Source organism: Convolutriloba macropyga, chromosome 11 (genome assembly GCF_964194025.1).
Source record: "Convolutriloba macropyga chromosome 11, txConMacr16.3, whole genome shotgun sequence".
Classification (NCBI taxonomy): Eukaryota; Metazoa; Xenacoelomorpha; order Acoela; family Convolutidae; genus Convolutriloba; species Convolutriloba macropyga.
In genome coordinates, this window is record NC_134478.1 from 31,652,843 (window position 1) to 31,671,476 (window position 18,634).

At 34.7% G+C, this 18,634-nt stretch overlaps 2 protein-coding genes across 2 annotated transcripts; both read left to right on the plus strand.

The window, feature by feature from the left end:
• Positions 1–214: 214 nt before the first annotated feature.
• LOC142349099 (uncharacterized) lies at positions 215–6,501 on the plus strand. The gene is made up of 3 exons (XM_075400512.1): positions 215–294; positions 4,223–4,283; positions 5,712–6,501. The coding sequence occupies exons 1-3, from the start codon at positions 215–217 to the stop codon at positions 6,330–6,332; spliced, it is 762 nt and encodes a 253-aa protein (XP_075256627.1). The 3' UTR covers positions 6,333–6,501.
• A 6,335-nt stretch (positions 6,502–12,836) lies between these two features.
• On the plus strand, positions 12,837–13,564 carry LOC142349382 (piercer of microtubule wall 1 protein-like). The gene has a single exon (XM_075400893.1). The coding sequence runs from the start codon at positions 13,078–13,080 to the stop codon at positions 13,363–13,365; it is 288 nt and encodes a 95-aa protein (XP_075257008.1). The 5' UTR covers positions 12,837–13,077; the 3' UTR covers positions 13,366–13,564.
• Positions 13,565–18,634: the final 5,070 nt, after the last annotated feature.

An 18,634-nucleotide genomic window follows, 5' to 3' on the forward strand; every position in this document is an offset into this window, starting at 1 on the left:
ACCAGTCACCCTGTGCTCGTTAATAAAATCATCACCATAGACTATAGATTAACTAACTGATGCCAATAACGGATCTTTTACTAATTGATACCAATGGATAGGTTACATTTCTTCAGGAGTTTTGCCCTGACTATCTTCGGGTTGAGACATTACAACTATTTGAAATATAAATTTTGTAAAATTCCGGCCAAAAAGAGAATAAAACGGCTATAAAATGACCCAGAACACCGCCAATACCCTCAATCAGTCCAGATTTGGTCAAATGGACCCCACGAAGTGTCAGCGTCCTGTTTGGTATGCCCCTGGCATCATTTCATAGCCCCGGAAAATTGACCAAATATAAACCGGAAAATCGTTGCACGTTATAAAATTTTCTGGAATTCGAAACTTTTCTTTGACTTTTTGAAAATTTGATTTACACTTGGGAAATAATTTCCAAGTGTAAATCAAGTCTGATATGATTGATACAATTGACATTACACTGATTCAGTACTGATTTTAGTAGGAAGGCTTGCATTTTTACTGGTCCAGTACTGAAACACACTTGGAGTCAGGTACGGGATGAAAGAAGCCAACTACGCCAACTGATTTCAAAAAAAGTCTAATTGTTTTCATGGTTTTCTTGAGTTTTTCTACTCCTGTTCTGTTTGGGTACCGCTTTGAACGTTCAAGTGTGTGTTATCCAAATGTCATATAAATACAGGTGTGTGCTTCACAAAAAATTGCTGACTACAATTTCAACAAGACTTTTTTTCCTTACACTGAGCGCTAAAAATTGGTTGTTTATGACAATTAGCTTACTGATTGATTTCTGAATATCCCTTATCAGTGTCCTGATAAAAAAATACGGTATATTTGATTTTGAGTGCATTTTTTTGTAATTCGAAGTTTGGCTCTTTACATTTTTCCGGCTTCTCGGATTTGTTTAGTCACAATTCAATTGCTCGTAGACTGTATTTTTTATACCATAGACAAAAATTTATGTGATTTGGTTCCCGGAAAAACTGGATCTTAAATGCGCTAAATCTGCTGATACAGATGTCTGCGCCATTCTCTGCAGTATGAAACATTTTTTCGCACGAAATTTTAATATAACCCCAGTCTGGTTAATTTTAGCTGCATTGATTGCCCTGAGCCACAAACTGCGCATCATTCGGTCGTATGAATTTGAGCTGCTTGCCAATTATGTTTTGCTGGTTTTTGAGGGAGCAATTTTCGACTTCTTTTTGCCATTGAAGCATTCAGTGAAACAATGACGTTTCATATACTATTTGGCTTTAGAAACTCCTATTCAATCTCTATATTGTGACATTATGACGAGTGCAATCGTATCTTTTCCCTCCACTGTGAACTGTTGATAAAAAAAATTGATTCAGTACAATGGGTAATGAATGGTTAATCAAATTTAAACACTTTGTTTTGAAATACGCTGAATCTCCAGTTCAACTGTGACTTTTCTGAAAGATCAGCGTTGAATAAAAATGTTTGAAACAATAAAATTTCTGTATAGAACTTAAATCGTCTAAAGTTTTTAAAAAGTTTCTAGTATCCTAGAATTAGGAAATCATGCGACAAAACAAAATTACAAAATTTATGTTATCAACTGATTATTTTTGAATTGTGGCCACCAAAAGTGCAAGCTTGTGGAACAGGAACCTTGAATTCTTTTGAATGATAACATTGGGTTGAATCCTATAGAATCATCTCAGATACCTTTAGAGAAAACATATGTGAGTTGAATGACATCCTAGGTACCATACATACTATCACACAAGCAAAAAAAAACTGCAGAGCGTGAGAATTTAAATTTACAGCATTGTGGCAAAACATTCGCTTCCCTCCTGCTTGCATTTTACTGTATTCATCATTCAGATACAGCAAGCAGGACTATTTTGCTTTCGAAAACAATTTTGGTAACTAGGGTAGGGCAATTGATCACAACTCACTGTTGGTTCAAGTTCAATTCAATTTTTCTGACTCTTACAGAGCAAACACTAACCAAGCTAAATTCCAATCCATAGTTTTGGGAGAAAAAACGTTGCTCGAATTCCTTTTTGGTACCCATTCGAGTTGTATGTTTGAGTTGGACAAACTTCAAATCAAATTAAGAACTACCACATTGAAAAAAAAACTATTCAGTCAAGTTGCCACAAAAAATCATGCGATATTTGTTTTCCATTTTTTAATCACCCTTACAAGCCCATGTTTTCAGTGCCTTAATACCGTGAATTTGAGTGTAAAAGTTGATCTTTAAGTTTGCTGTAACTCAACGTTCAATACTAAACAGGTGAAAAGATTAGGACTTTGTAATTCCCAAATCGGAGATTAATATTTGAGTGTGGTATAGCTCAAAAACTAAGAATTATATTATGAAGGGCGAAATAATTTTCCTAAACCAACTGGGCAATGATGCAAATGATGGCTTCAGGCAATTTTACTGTTGCCCATTTGCCCATCTGAGTGCAGCTTCCAACTGACCTGTACGGTCGTAATTCCCATGGACTTTCCTATAATAAAGGGCACTCTTTCAGGGTGAAAATGCGGGGTTTTTTGTATCAGCGCATATTTTTGACGGTTCGGCTAAAGCTTAGAAATTAATATTAGAAACCCAATTTAGTCAAATTAAATCGGATTAAGACAATACTCCATATCATGTAATGAGGTCTTGCACATTGGCAAGAATTTAAAAAAAATGTCTTTCAGAATTTAAAAAAGTTTTAAAAGAATTTAAAATTTTTTCTTTCAATCTTTTTTATATCAATTACTTGGGGATATTGCAAACGAACGGCCTTAATACACGGGAAGGCCAGCTAATGGTCTACTTAGTACAGATTCAGTCCTCTTTCGTTACAGTTCAATCAAACAAGGGCCGGCGTAAAGGAACGTCAAAAGAGTCGGGATATTGCAGCAGTCACACTCAGAATAGCTATTTGTAGTCTGAGGTCTTGAACACAGTGCTGGGTGTACTTTTTATATCATTTTTAAGGATATCCTGGTAGTCATGGCCCGATAGTAAGAATCTGCACAAAAAAATTTTTTCGACTCGGGTGAAACCGTTTCTTATGAGAAGTATGCTATTGATCAACCTGCTAAAATGCACCTGATAGCAGTTGTTAACCTAATATTTTCAAACTGCAATTTCAGTATTGCAGTCTTCAAGATATCAGTAACAGTTTTTATATAACTTAACATTTTTTTAATGCTGTAAAGTCAGTCCGACTTCGGCTATCCACTTTTTGACCTGCTAAACGTTTCGCATCTTAGAATTGTCACATCTGTCATCTCTCTTATTACTATTGTTAGTTCTGAAATTTTAAGTCTCGGACTTTGTTCAAGCTCGGTTTTGGAGTTTCTTTTTTTCATGCTTGTGAGAGTTATATGTTGTTTTCTCTGATTTTTGTACAGAATAATAACAAAGTTATCTCAAATCATTTTAAGTTTTTAAGAACAATTTGGAGAGAGACAAATTGACTGAATCTTAACCACATTAGAAAGGTTTAAAATGCTTTTTATTAACTATCTTTTAATTATTATGCAATCAGGTCTTTGTGGTGACCTGTTAAAGCGAATCTTTTGAAAATCAGTGCCAATACAGTTTGGTGAGAAAGTTCAGGATCATTTTTGAGCAGAATAATTTCAACGCAAGATAGATCTAGAGATAGAGGAATAGTTAGGGCGGTTCTAACTGATGCGGACTCAATTGAGCGGATACAAGTAAATTGAATCAAGTCACATTAATTCAGCTGCTCAAGACAGGATAGTATTGGGCTGCAAAATGGTGGCTGAATGGGGCAGAATAAGTTAAGTTAATAGAATTAGTTTAGGAAATTTTGCATTCGTAACCACCTGATTGATTAGATTTTTCCATTCACTAGCCCCGGGGCACACGGGCCAAAAACCCAAGTCGCTAAAATGCAACACAATATAGTGTGGACTTAAGGGGGGAGGGGGTGAGGGGGCAGGGTAGATGATTGGGGGTAATATTGGGATGGGCAGTTGCTAATAGACGTTTAGCAATCCAATTCACTTCTTGTTAGCACTAATTGAAAGCTTTTTAAAGTGATTTAAACTGATAAGATAAGAACCCCCTCACTTTCGACCCATCTCTCTCTTGCTTGCCCAATCGCTAATCACACGGGGCTTTAAATCACTTTTACCTATACCCTAACTAACTTTAACTAACCTACCCCAATACCCCCACATCTTCACAATACCCCCACAGTTCTCTTGTTGTAACTATCAGTCACGTTTTAAACCCATTCTCTGACTTTTTGCCCACTTTTGTGAGCCATTCATTTAATCAAGCGAACAGAAAACTGCCCGAAACCATTTTAAATACAATAAATTGGCTAGATAAAATTTGACAACTACGCAAAATGTCTCGAAGCAAGCATTAAAAATGAGAAAGCAAAAGTGAAAACTATCAAAATTAGCTTTATTTTTTTTTAGGAAAATTGCAGAAAAATAAAGCAATTTTGAGCTGAAAGTGTTTAAAATTGATTAAAAAGCACAAAATTTTACACCTCAGAGCTTTTTGACAATTTCTCTGATAAATTTGTCACTTTTAGACGCTCAAAATAATTAAACAAGTGGTCTTTTGTTCAATTAAAACATCATTTTTGCGTCACTCGGTTTTGCTTAATAAATTTCCATTTTAGTTAAAATTGAATAATTCCACTTTTTCGCCTTGAAAGGCAGGCCGTGATTTGAATAGAATGTGGGGCACAATTAAGGTAATGGAATCTTGCTTAAACGAGTTAATCAAACAAATTAAAAAGCCTGTACGCTTTTCTCGTTACGGACTGCCTAGGTTGAAAGTGTTTAAGTAGCGGAACAAAAAGGCAGTTCTCATAAACAACAGCAAAAACAACAACAATAAATCAGCTTACAATTAGAATTAAAAGCACAAAATTCAGAATTATGGATTAAAAATATCATTTAAGGGAAAGTAGCTCCGCTCCGCAATGACTGTTCCGATGCAGGATTGCCAAGTTGGGCTATAAGAGAATACAGCCCTGAAAAAACTTTGAAAAGTAACTGAAATGAGAATTAGATGATATTTTTTTGTTTGCTTTTCGTATAGATCAAAAGAAAATTATGGATTAAAGAGTAATTTTGAACAGCAAGGAACTTCACGTGAACTGTGCAAAAAAAATGTAGCATTTACCAGCAATGTGCATTTTTTTTGAAATGTAGAAGAAATTATGCAATTTTTGGTAGGTTATTACTCAAACCGTATCCAATCAATTTCTGACATTGTTGCCGTCTTGATAAGCGTTTATGCGCGGGTTTTGAGCAGCAAAATTCTGAGGACCAATCGTAGATCACGTGGGATGGAGTTTTTATTAAACTGAATTGAAGTGACACAATTTTTTTGTTTGTTTGTGAGAAACTAATCGCTTAAGATCTAATAACATGGGATATTCATGCTGTCAGCACTGATAAGACGGGGATTCTATTAATATCCGAAATCTAACCAACCAAAAAATTATTGTGTAAAATCAAATTAAGAGATGATTTTTATTGTGTGAGCTCCGATTTTCATCGTTTAAGACTCAAAAGTGTATCATCAGATGCATGCAGATACAAACAATAACTTTTCCGGCCATTTTGTCCATATTCTTTATTTCAGATCGCATAAGATAATTGTTGCTAGTTAAATGCAACGATTCTTCGTTTGTAAAATTACAAATCAATATCTCCATTTTTAGGTTTGGTTTCAAAACAGACGTGCAAAGTGGCGAAGACAGGAAAAACTAGAACAGAACCAGTTGAAACTTAATGCCGATTTCCCCCTTGCGTCCCTCCGAGCAGCCCAAAATGCCCCTATTCCTGGAATGAACAAAATTCTATGTTCTCCTCTAGATTCATGGCTAACTGCAAGCGCTCCTGCAGCTGCGATGGCATCATTACAACAACAACAAAACATGCTTACAAATCCTGCATTATTTAACCTGCAACAAGCTGCAATGGCTGCAGTAAATTTGAAAAGCACCCCTGAACCAAGTTCAACCCCAAACTTGACAACTTCTCCAAACATTCAAGGTTTTGACCTTGCAAATTCAACTTCAGGCGGTAACTTATTCGCAACAAATGCAATTTCTCAACAACAGGCTGCTTACCAATTGTTGCTACAGAGCTGCGCGCCTACGTCATTTTTTATGCCCGCTTTGAATCCAGCAGTCAATTTATTCCCCGATTTTGGATCAATGGATATTATGACGAAACTGCCAAACAGTACTGCCAGCAACTCGCCAATTCCAGAGTCGTCGCCTAGCAACGAGAAGAATAAACAAACAACAGAAACAGTAGAAGCTTCAGATAAACAGTAGAACATATGTTGAATATTTTTAGATGCTTATCTATTATTGACAAATACTCTCAGCAGTAAAATTTCATTATTATATTTATGACAAATTTTATGATAAAAATTTTTGTCAAGAGCGGAGCTCACTCGGTCAACTGAAACCAAAACTTTTTAAATATATTTTTAGAATCCAAGCAGTTCTTTTTGCATAATATTAAGAGAAACATGAGCGGAAAATCTAATCTTTACCAACCGTGCCGAAGTGCCAACGCTAAAAAACGCAAATTTTTGTAAGATTGGCGTTGAATGCGTTGAATTTATGTAAGATCAACGCTTGAGCGTAGATCTTACATAAATTCAACGCGTTCAAAGCCAATCTTACATTCTTTGAGTTGAATTTAGCGTAGATCTTACAAATTTTGCGTTGAACTTCTCATAAATCTTACATAAATTCAACGCATTCAAAGCCAATCTTACATATTTTGCGTTGAATTTAGCGCAGATCTCACGTATTTTGCGCTGAATTTAGCATAGATCTTACATGTTTTGCGTTTAATTTAGCGTTATTCTTACATAATCTTGCTTTTTAATTTTCGTGGGGGGTAACTGGGAAAGGGGGTTAAAGGGGGGGGGGGTAACTGGGAAAGGGGGGTTAAATGGGGGGTACGTGTGTGTGGGGGGGGGGGGGGGGGGTAGCGTAGGTTGATGTGTACGAGGGGGGTGGGGTGGGGTAGAGTACGTGGGGGTGCGTTGGGTGGTTTACATGGGGGGCGGATGTGGGGGGATGTGCGGAGGTGGGGGGGGGGGGGGGATGGTACGTGAGAGGGGGAATTTGAATGATAAAATGAGGTAGGCAGGCACAATTTTTCAGCGATTTTTTCAAAAATCAAAAACGAGTTGCGTGCAAGAAAAACTGGAAAGGATTGAAACGAGAGAAAATTAGAGCATAAAATGAACAAAAACTGAATAGGATCTAAACTGAATTGAACGCAAAATTATGTAAAGTCAACGCCCAACTCAATACAAAATTATGTAAGATCTACGCTTAGAAACGCCGAAATCTTGAGAAACTTGATGCTACAGTCTGATTTGTAAAAAGTGCGTTTCCTAAGAAAGAAAGGTTCTGTGGCACAGTGGTGCAAGAGGCGTTCTACGCGTTCATTTAATGTTAAATCAGCACTAAATTCAACACAAAGTATTTAAGATCTACGCTAAAATAAACGCAAAATATGCAAGATTGATTTGAATGCGTTGAATTTAGGTAAAATTTACGATAAATTCAATGCAAAGTTTGAAAGGTCTACGCTAAATTCAACGCAAAATATATAGGATCTAAGCTGAATTAAAGGCAAAATATGCAAGACTGGCATTGAATGCGTTGAATTTATGTAAGATCTACGCAAAACTTAATGAAAAATTTGTAAGATCTGCGCTACATTCAACGCAAAATAAGTAAAATCTACGCTAAATTCAAAGCGAAAATTGTAAGATCTACGCTAAAATCAACGTAAAATATGCAAGATTGGCTTTGAATGCGTTGAATTTATGTAAAATCTACGCTAAAATGCAAAGCTAAATATGTAAGATCTACGCTAAAATCAACGCAAAATATTCAAGATTGGCTTTGAATGCATTAAACTTTTGTAAGATCTACGCTAAAATTCAACGCTAAATTTGTAAGATCTACGCTAAATTCAACGCAAAATATAAGAGATCTACACTAAATTCAACAGAAAATATGCAAGATTGGCTTTGGATGCGTTGAATTTATGTAAGATCTACGCTAAACTCATCGCAAAATATGTAAGATCTGCGCTAAATTCAACGCAAAATATGTAAGATCTACGCTAAATTCAAAGCGAAAATTGTAAGATCTACGCTAAAATCAACGCAAAATATGCAAGATTGGCTTTGAATGCGTTGAATTTATGTAAGATCTACGCTAAAATGCAAAGCTAAATATGTAAGATCTACGCTAAAATCAACGCAAAGTATTCAAGATTGGCTTTGAATGCATTATACTTTTGAAAGATCTACGCTAAAATTCAACGCTAAATTTGTAAGATCTACGCTAAATTCAACGCAAAATATAAGAGATCTACACTAAATTCAACAGAAAATATGCAAGATTGGCTTTGAATGCGTTGAATTTATGTAAGATCTACGCTAAACTCATCGCAAAATATGTAAGAACTGCGCTAAATTCAACGCAAAATATGTAAGATCTACGCTAAATTGAATGCAGAAATTGTGAGATCTATGCTTAATTCAACGCATTCAACGCAAAATTTTGTAAGAAATTTGCGGTTAGTTTTCCGACTTGTCAATGCTAGTTACCGCTGATCTTGGATAATTTTCGCAAATTTCATTGGCCCGGGCATCTGCATACAAAACAGATTAACAGTTTTACATGGCAGTGATACAGTTCTAATATGTAGAGACAATAAAACTCCACTTTTTTAGTTTATCATACACCAATGAGAATTGCAATTATTCGTAACTGGATCTTTAAGGTTAGCTTGTTTAGTGATGTCCAACAAGGGGAGTAGCGGACAACAATGGTGTTCCAACTGGTCAAAAAAAATTTGTTTTTGTTATTTTTTCGGGTTTTCAAATTTTAAGGTTGAAGTGAAAGTTAATTTTCACAAGTTAAATTTTAATTTTAAATTCTTTTTCTTTTGGTCAGTTTCCTTATGCTGTTGTTCAATAGCGGCGCTCAAAAAATTGCGGAGCAAAAATTGTAAGATCTACGTTAAAATCAACGCAAAATATGCAAGATTGGTTTTGAATGCGTTGAATTTATGTCAGATCTACGCTAAAACTCAATGCTAAATTTGTAAAATATACGCTAAAATCAACGCAAAATAATCAAGATTGGCTTTGAATGCGTTAAATTTTTGCAAGATCTACGCTAAAATTCAACGCTAAATTTTTAAGATCTACGCTAAATTCAACAGAAAATATGCAAGATTGGCTTTGAATGCGTTGAATTTATGTAAGATTTACGCTAAACTCAACACAAAATGTGTAAGATCTGTGCTAAATTCAACGCAAAATAAGTAAGATCTACGCTAAATTCAATGCAGAAATTGTGAGATCTATGCTTAATTCAACGCATTCAACGCAAAATTTTGTAAGAAATTTGCGGTTAGTTTTCCGACTTGTCAATGCTAGTTACCGCTGATCTTAGATAAGTTTCGCAAATTTCATTGGCTCGGGCATCTGCATAAAAAAAGATTAACAGTTTTACATGGCAGTGATACAGTTCTAATATGTAGAGACAATAAAACTCCACCTTTTTAGTTTATCATACACCAATGAGAATTGTAATTATTCGTAACCGGTTCTTTAAGTTTAGCTTGTTTAGTGGTGTCCAACAAGCGGATTAGCGGACAACAATCGTGTTCCAACTGGTCAAAAAAATTTTGTTTTTGTTATTTTTTCGGGTTTTCAAATTTTAAGGTTGAAGTGAAAGTTAATTTTCACAAGTTGAATTTTAATTTTAAATTCTATTTCTTTTGGTCAGTTTCCTTATGCTGTTGTTCAATAGCGGCGCTCAAAAAATTGCGGAGCAAAAATTGTAAGATCTACGCTAAAATCAACGCAAAATATGCAAGATTGGTTTTGAATGCGTTGAATTTACGTCAGATCTACGCTAAAACTCAATGCTAAATTTGTAAAATATACGCTAAAATCAACGCAAAATAATCAAGATTGGCTTTGAATGCGTTAAATTTATGTAAGATCTACGCTAAAATTCAACGCTAAATTTTTAAGATCTACGCTAAATTCAACGCAGAATATAAGAGATCTACGCTAAATTCAACAGAAAATATGCAAGATTGGCTTTGAATGCGTTGAATTTATGTAAGATCTAAGCTAAACTCAACACAAAATGTGTAAGATCTGCGCTAAATTCAACGCAAAATAAGTAAGATCTACGCTAAATTCAATGCAGAAATTGTGAGATCTATGCTTAATTCAACGCATTCAACGCAAAATTTTGTAAGAAATTTGCGGTTAGTTTTCTGACTTGTCAATGCTAGTTTCCGCTGATCTTAGATAAGTTTCGCAAATTTCTTTGGCCCGGGCATCTGCATACAAAAAAGATTAACAGTTTTACATGGCAGTGATACAGTTCTAATATGTAGAGACAATAAAACTCCACTTCTTTAGTTTATCATACACCAACGAGAATTGTAATTGTTCGTAAATGGGTTCTTTAAGGTTAGCTTGTTTAGTGGTGTCCAACAAGGGGAGTAGTGGACAACAATGGTGTTCCAACTCGTCAAAAAATTTGTTTTTGTTATCTTTTCGGGTTTTCAAATTTTAAGGTTGAAGTGAAAGCTAATTTTCACAAGTTAAATTTTGATTTTAAATTCTATTTCTTTTGGTCAGTTTCCTTATGCTGTTGTTCACTAGCGGCGCTCACATCGTTTTTTAAAGTAGGAAGGCTCGGTGCAGGGCAATATTGCATCGTGCACTGACTAGATCAATAAAAATTTTTCAGGATCTTTTCCGTTTGAGTCCCCTCACTAGGTACGTTATGGACCCCCCCCCCCGTTCAGAGCACATGTCATTACATAGTGAATCATTATGATAAATTATGGCACGTGCTTCTGGGGGGTCAAATAATATGCACCCACAAAACGTATGAGGCACAAACAGTAAAGATACGATTTTTTTTGAAAAGTCTTAGCTGCATGTAGCAAACTGATCATACGGTTTCAGTAAGCTTGATTTCGCCCAAAGTGTACTTTCTGAACTGAATGTTTGCAAAGCAATATAAGAACTTTTGAATATTTCCCACAATATTTTTACATTTACCAAAGGATTTTTATCAAAACATTTTTTAAGGATTTACCATGAAATGACACGTGCTCTGTAATTAGAGGTGCATAACTTACTGAGAAAAATCCCGTATACCCCCAATCATATTAAACATACAATATGGGGGAGGCAAAAATATGAATGGGGCTACAATAGGAATGGCCCGAACTCTTAACACTCTTACTCTTTTAAGGGTTATTTTCCAATTCATAAATAAAAGTTTAAGTTGAACGTATATGTTTCAATTTGTGGAGCAAAAAAATATAAAGAAAAATGCAGATTTGCAAAACGATAAGTTGGTTCATTGCCTATATTTAAGACGCCCATCGGTTAAAACGGGCTGGACCAAAAGAATCAGGCGCATTAGGTCCCTAAGTTCACGGAGTCATTGAAACTTTTCCTTTTTTTTGTCTCAGCACAATGAAATAATTTTGCCTGCACCCTAGTTCAGACGAGCAAAGAAAACAACAGAAAACTTGTAAGAATGCGTTGGTAAGTTCGGTTCATTCGGTAATGTCTGTTTTGAACAAAAGAAAGAGTTTTTATTATGGTTTTTTGACGCAAGAGAAATGCAGTGTATTCATTTTAGTATATTTTGTATGTTCGGTATTTAAAAGAAAGAAGTCATCGCTTTGTTTAATTTTAGATGTAAACAACTGTTGGTTTCTGCCATAGGATATTTATGATTTTTCGGTGTACAATGTAGTCAAAAATTGTGACAGCCTTTTTTTTGCAGGACGATTGGCAAGATTTTTGAAAATTTGTCTTTTGTTCGTCCGCAAAATGATTTAACAAATATAAATTTTGTGGTTTGTGTAATCGAAAAATGAGATCTTCTCTGTTTTAGCCCCCCAGCTTAGTGGGCTCATATTTTTACGCACCCCTCCCAGGCGCACGTGCTATTTTTTTACATAGTAACGTGCTACATAACAACATATATTTTGTAACTGGGGGCGTAAAAAAGACTGGGGGCGAAACAGAATAGATCCAAAAAATGTAACGTACTGGTTGGATATTGGTGAGAATTCTGTTGATTAGTTCACATTCAGTGAGTTTTGAAATAATTTTTCGTAGTACACAAGCAAAGTTTTGACGGTTGGTTATGGTTGAAACCGAACAAAACGACCGGGTTTTGTTCGATCTGCTGGACTAACCTGCCTTTAAAAGCCAGATGATAAAAGTTCATGGTATTTCTCTCAACGATACCGAATCTCTCTTTTGTTTAGAAAACGAATCTTCTGAGGTTGTTTTAAAAACGACGATACCGAGTCTGTCGTACGATTAAAATGTCGATACCGAATTGTTTTCATAATTAATTCCAAACAAAATTGATAAAGTCGACAAAAAATTGTCGTTTTGGCTATAATAAACAACAATACCGAGTTTCTTATGTTTAAAAACGAATATATCTCGACCAGGACACCCCTATTTGCACCTTTTTCCACAGAAAGAATTTTTATGTTCTGGCACATACTTTGTAACTGGGGATGCATAACGTACTGGGGGGAGCAGAACAAACAGAAACGATCCGAGGCTTTCTACCTTCTATTTCATGTTGGGTAATGGAACAATTATGCTACTTTTTTATGCTGACATTTTGGTGGCAAAGTTTCTTCTCTTCATAAAATATCCACTCCGCTACTTAACACATTTACCATCATCAATTTTTAACAACGCTTTTGCTTAAATAGCATATCATATATATTTTTGCACGTGCTGTTACTACAGCAAAATCAGCACTCGCTCTCTCTGAACACGTTTTGATATTCAATCAAAAAGCACAAAACAGATATACCTGTTTTATATTACGTAACATAAACGTACAATCATTTTAAACTCTTGTTTAGATTCATATTTGTTGCCAAACAGACGTTTTTACGTTGAGAACTTTTAAATAAAATAGAATTTAAAGATTAAATTAACTCCAATTAGTTGAAAACATGGCAACCCAAGAATTATCACCGCCGAAAACGAGTGACATTTACGAAACCCAAGACGGGCTGCCAAAGCGATTTGACGAACCTCATTTGTTCAAAGGGTACGGCACTAAACAACAACACCCGATGTACAAGACATCGAATAACGAGTACGGAAACCGAGGCCCGACAGTTCATGACGTGTCAACTCGTTTCTTCCCGAAGAGCATGAAGTTTAGCGAACACTTGGGAGAGTGTGGAATGTACAGAAACTGCGGGCTGAATACTTCGATGGATCAAAAGCCAGTTTAATTAGACGAAATTGTACGTTGATTGCAGTTTGCCTAAAAATAAACTCGACGTTAATGGATATTGAATGTTCAACATCCAAATTTTGAGCCTTGATAAATTGAGTTGCTTCAGTATTACAGAATTACAGAGTTGCTCAGCATTGAATTACAGTATATTTTAGTATACGTGTTATGCTTTAGAAATTGATTGTTTCGCAAAATTTCTGAGAATTCGAGCTCATAGATTAGCGGATTTTTTTTGTTTCGACCACCTCCCCCCCCCCCCCCACGCCCTCCAGCTTATTATTCTAACCACACCCTCCCCCTCCCCCAAGCGCATGTGCCATATTTTTAAATAATTATTACTATATAATGGCGACGCTTGCTCTGAAACTGGAGAGTTCATAATGTACTCTGGTAATAACGTTAAAGATTTGACTCCGATAGCTCAACTGATGAAACTGATGATGGCTCATCCTACTACCACATAAACGATCTCTTGTAGTTTTGTATAAAAGTGCATATTGTACTGGGGGTGAAGCCTAACGTACATATGCTTATATTAACCTTTCAGTGACGTGACTAAACGAAAAAATAATTTCAGTCAACTCTCGTTCCTATAACAACAGTTGCATAACTCAGCGATGAATTAACGTAAGCATATCCGATGAACAGTACGAAAATCAGAAACAGCTTTACGGTTTGCAAACTTTACAATTGCTACTTTAAGCCATAATAACCCGTTGTTAAAATTCAAAATCAAAATTTTTCAACCGGTTAGAGTTGGATCTTTTTACTTTTTTTCTTTCTCAAAAATTTGGAAGGACGTATTCTCGTCTTGGACAACTTTTGCTCATCCACAATTGATTGAATCTTTTTTTTAGTTTTAAAACACAATCAATAATTTTCGAACACAATCAGGATCCCTATTTGGTGTTTTAGGGAAACCTAATTCTGAATCTACAAAAGACGAAAATTTGAAAAAAAATTTAATGTCTTGTTGTAGCAAATGGTTGTTCCTCTTTCACAACTATTTACAAACATAATTGAAAATCTCTTAAACATAATGGGACTGCTGGTTTGAGTTTCTTAATGCAGGTTTTTGATAGCTAAAATAAATAAAAAAAATGTTTGACTAGTAATAAAAGTGACCAAATGTAATTATACGCATCTCTTCTGTTTTAATTTCAATTAAATTCCCTACTACCCTTTCAACCAATTTTAACCAACTAATGCAGTTTTTTTATCGTCGCCAATTGCCTTAGTTGATGATGTTCTATTAAGCAAGTAAAAGCGATTAACCGATTTTGTTTGAAAGTGTAGTAACTTAACAAAGTTGGATTGGACATTGACCAATACAGCCACTTTTTCCCTCACTGAGATTGAGCACGATGAGGAGGAATCCTCCAGTTAATTTCTCAAACACTAACTTAAACTTCTCTTTGGGGCCAACCTTCTCAATACTTTTCAAGCAAGCCTTCTATAAATCATATTTTACGATGCTTTTACTATGCCCAATCATTTTGTAGATTTGCATATGCTTCAAAGGATGTCCACAATGTTACATGCTCTTCAGGGACTCTGACCAAATCGCTTGGAATCACAAAACACATTTTTGAACCTATGTTCTCGGTGAAACCAAAGGGGTTCCAGCATGATTTCAAAAGTGAGAAAGCACATGCGTTAACTTTGAGCTAATTTCACACATCCAGATCAAGCTTTGGCGGTAAATTTACAATAATTTTATAAGCTGATTTACTACATCTATTTGCCACCCAAAATAAAACAATAGCGTATTGAAATTTCCAACTGCTGCGTATTTTCGCGTGCCCCTCTAACATGGTCAATATGAAAAACTGCAGAACTATTTCTAAGCATCTTATGTCTTGATGTTTTTCATTGCCTATTTAAGTCAAGCAAATCTTTTGAAGTGAGTGAAAATCAACTGAAGGCTCCGTTTATTTAATAGTACACTCGGTAGGCACCGTTACAGGGTAGATTATTATGACAAGAGCGTCTGGTGGCAAAACAATACGCACTGGGGGTAGAAACAGAAAAGACCCAAATGATCACATACAGACAACCAACTGGACTAGCCCAATTGCTTCAAACTTCGTTTGAGAGCAACAAATCACATATTTGAAAAATATCATAAATATAGTTTGAAAATTTGCTTTCTCAGCTAGCAAGCGGAATAAAGAGGATAAACAGGATCCATTTCGACTGTCCGATATTTACTCACAAGTTTGCAACTCAAGGAAAAAAACTATTTACGCATCATGAACACTTAAATTATGCAACCAATTAGAGGGAGAGTTGCGCAATGCAGTCTATTTGGGTGAACAACTAATGAACGGACAGCTCTTGGTCGACATTAGGTAGGAATAGAAGTGCTGGATCCAAATTAATTCTGGTAACATCACAGGAAAAGAGATCAAAAGAAAAAAAATGATTATTACTGAACTCCAGACATGAGAATCGGTTGCAAAATTGTAAATAACCAAACCCCCACGCCGAGCCCACATCGAGTCTTTTTTGAGTGGTGGCTATCTCATGGAAAAAAAATTGCTCGAGGTGACGGATCGCACAGAAATTGAAATTTAAGATAAAGGTTCTCGTAGTTTAAGTGGAGGTTTTTCAAAAACTATACAATGTAAAGCCTAAAAATCAACAGTTTAAACTATAGTACCGAAAAATTACAAAAATTGAGTACTTTTGTTATTTATTTCAAAAATTTGTTCAAAAATGATTTCTATCCCTCTTTCTGTTTTCTGCTGTTCGAAAGCTGTTGTACAAGCCATTACTTCTCTGGATCCAAACATTTTTGGAAATTGAAGACCTCAGGCAACATAGAGCTCTAAAAAAATTTAAAAATCAACGGCAAAAATTCAAAATTTAATCATAAAATGGTATTGCTTTCTAAATTCTAGGGTTATTTTGCAATAAAATCTTTTCATACCGACAGAGCTAACTATTTGCGAATTTTCAAAACCTTGGAAACGTTAAAAAAAACTGGTTTCATGAAAAGAACATTCATTCAACCAATTTCATTGTTTAAAAAAAATCTTTTTTAACTTTTTTATTTGTACTCCTTATAATGCCAGAGCAGATAGTTCGAAGTTTTCTTCTCTAGTAAAAGGAGATACGCGTGAAATTGGAAGTTAGAGAATTTAGGGATTGCCCTGTTTAAAACCTTAACACTTATGTTTATACTTTTTCTGAAAAGAGAACAATTTTTTTAATTCTCTGAATTTGAAATTACTCTTGGAACTGGTCTTGAGAGATTTTTGGAATTCTTGTAAATTGGAAAACTAAATCTTCCAATAATAACGAAACTCGTAATAAAAAATTAAAATTCTATTGAATGAAAGAAAATTTTTTTTTCTTTTTTTAATAGTCATAAAGGTTATAGAAGTTTCCTCTTTCTTTTATTATTTTCCTACTTAAAATATTAGAAAAGCCATGACATAAAATAACTGATAACCAATGTTCCTCAAAACTGCTAATTAAGAGACCTTGTGAACAACTTTCATCGTTCAATTACATGTTAAATGATATTTAGAGGCAGTCCAAAAACAGTCAGAAATGTTCAAAAGTTGGAAAAGCACTATTTGCTTTTTTAAAAATTAATCAAAGAGAAAAATGTGCTTTTTAAATTTAGATCATAAGAAATCTGCGAGATTTTTACAGAAAAAAAATGGTCCAAATATTCCCATGAAAAGTCAAAAATGACAAAATTTTGCAGAACAAAATTTCAGCAGGTTCATTTCTGATATTAGAGTAATCAAAGAGAAAAATGTGCTTTTTAAATTTAGATCATAACAAATCTGCGAGATTTTTACAGAAAAAAATGGTCCGAATATTCTCATGAAAAGTCAAAAATGACAAAATTTTGCAGAACAAATTTCAGCAGGTTCATTTCTGATATTAGAGTAATCTTTACGAGCACAACTGCTACAAGAAATCTGCGCCTAGTTTTCCAGAAAAATAAACAAACAGGAAAAAAATGAACGGTGACGATCATTGAGTAAAGATCAGATGCCCAAAAAATTATTTTTCCTTGTGCGGAGGTTTGTATTCATTTGCCTGTGTGGTTGTATGTATGGACGTGCCTAAATTATATTTTTGCATGCAACATTTAAAAGAAAGCAAGAACGTCAGTGTAAGTGAAGTAAATCCTTTCAATGTTCTGCACAAGTGAATGACGAGTACGAAAAATTTCAGAAATCATTAAAAATTGTAAAAAAGACTACTCAATATTTTCTGGAAACGGCAGTTTTATATATATCATATGCTAAATTTGTTTCTGAAATTCTTACTGATAACAAATTCGCGACATTTTGGAAAGTTTATAGTTTTATTATGCTTGAAAATTATCAAAAATAACAAAGTAAACCAAAAACAATTTTAAATGGGAATTTTATGATTACCAATGAAATTAACAGTAAAAATCCACGCCAAGTTTTTCAGAACAAAAAACTCCAGACGAAAGTGAACCGTGGGGAAGATTGATTAAAGATCAGATACAGAGAGAAAATTTTAACGTTAGTTTTGGAGTCTGGGTTTGTATTGGTATGTGTGTTTGTGTTTGTGTATAAAAAGGTCTTTAGTTTTGCAAAGTGCGTGGTATATGTGTGAGAGAGTGAACGAGAAAGTTAGTTCCTATAAATGTTGGACACAAATAGAGGCAGAGTGCAGAACCTGTTAGAAATCGTGAAAAATAAATTTTATTCTCTACGGTTTTGACCAAAATAAAAAAAAATACATCTTATAGGTCTGGCTGATAACGCGTCTAGGTAACTTTCATTTATTAATTATCTCACTACGCTTATAAAATATCAAAATTGAAACAAAGAGATCTTCAAACCTTAAAAGTTACGTTGCAGCGTTTAGTGACAAAACCACAGTTAAAAATGCAATTGCCACCAAAAATTGACAATTATGTTATAAGAAAAAGAAAAAAGAAGACCTAACGAAACCTTGACGAAATTTGAGAAGTGACCGATTGTTAAAAAAACTACAAATTATGTTATTTGTGTTGGGTTTTGTGTTTATGTTTTGGTATTTGTTTGTGTAATGTGTGCTATGTGTCTTTGTATAATTTTTTTGTGTGTTTCAAATTGTGCTACACTAATCGTTCTAGAGTTTATTCTTTTGAGAAAAACGGCAAATTTTTGGGTTCAAAAAGCGCAAAAAATTTTCTCAATGCATATAAGTGGCTTTAGGATACTGCCAACTATTCTCTGACAGAAATCATTGGTCTTTACTGCCTTGAAAGGTTCGCTGGAGTA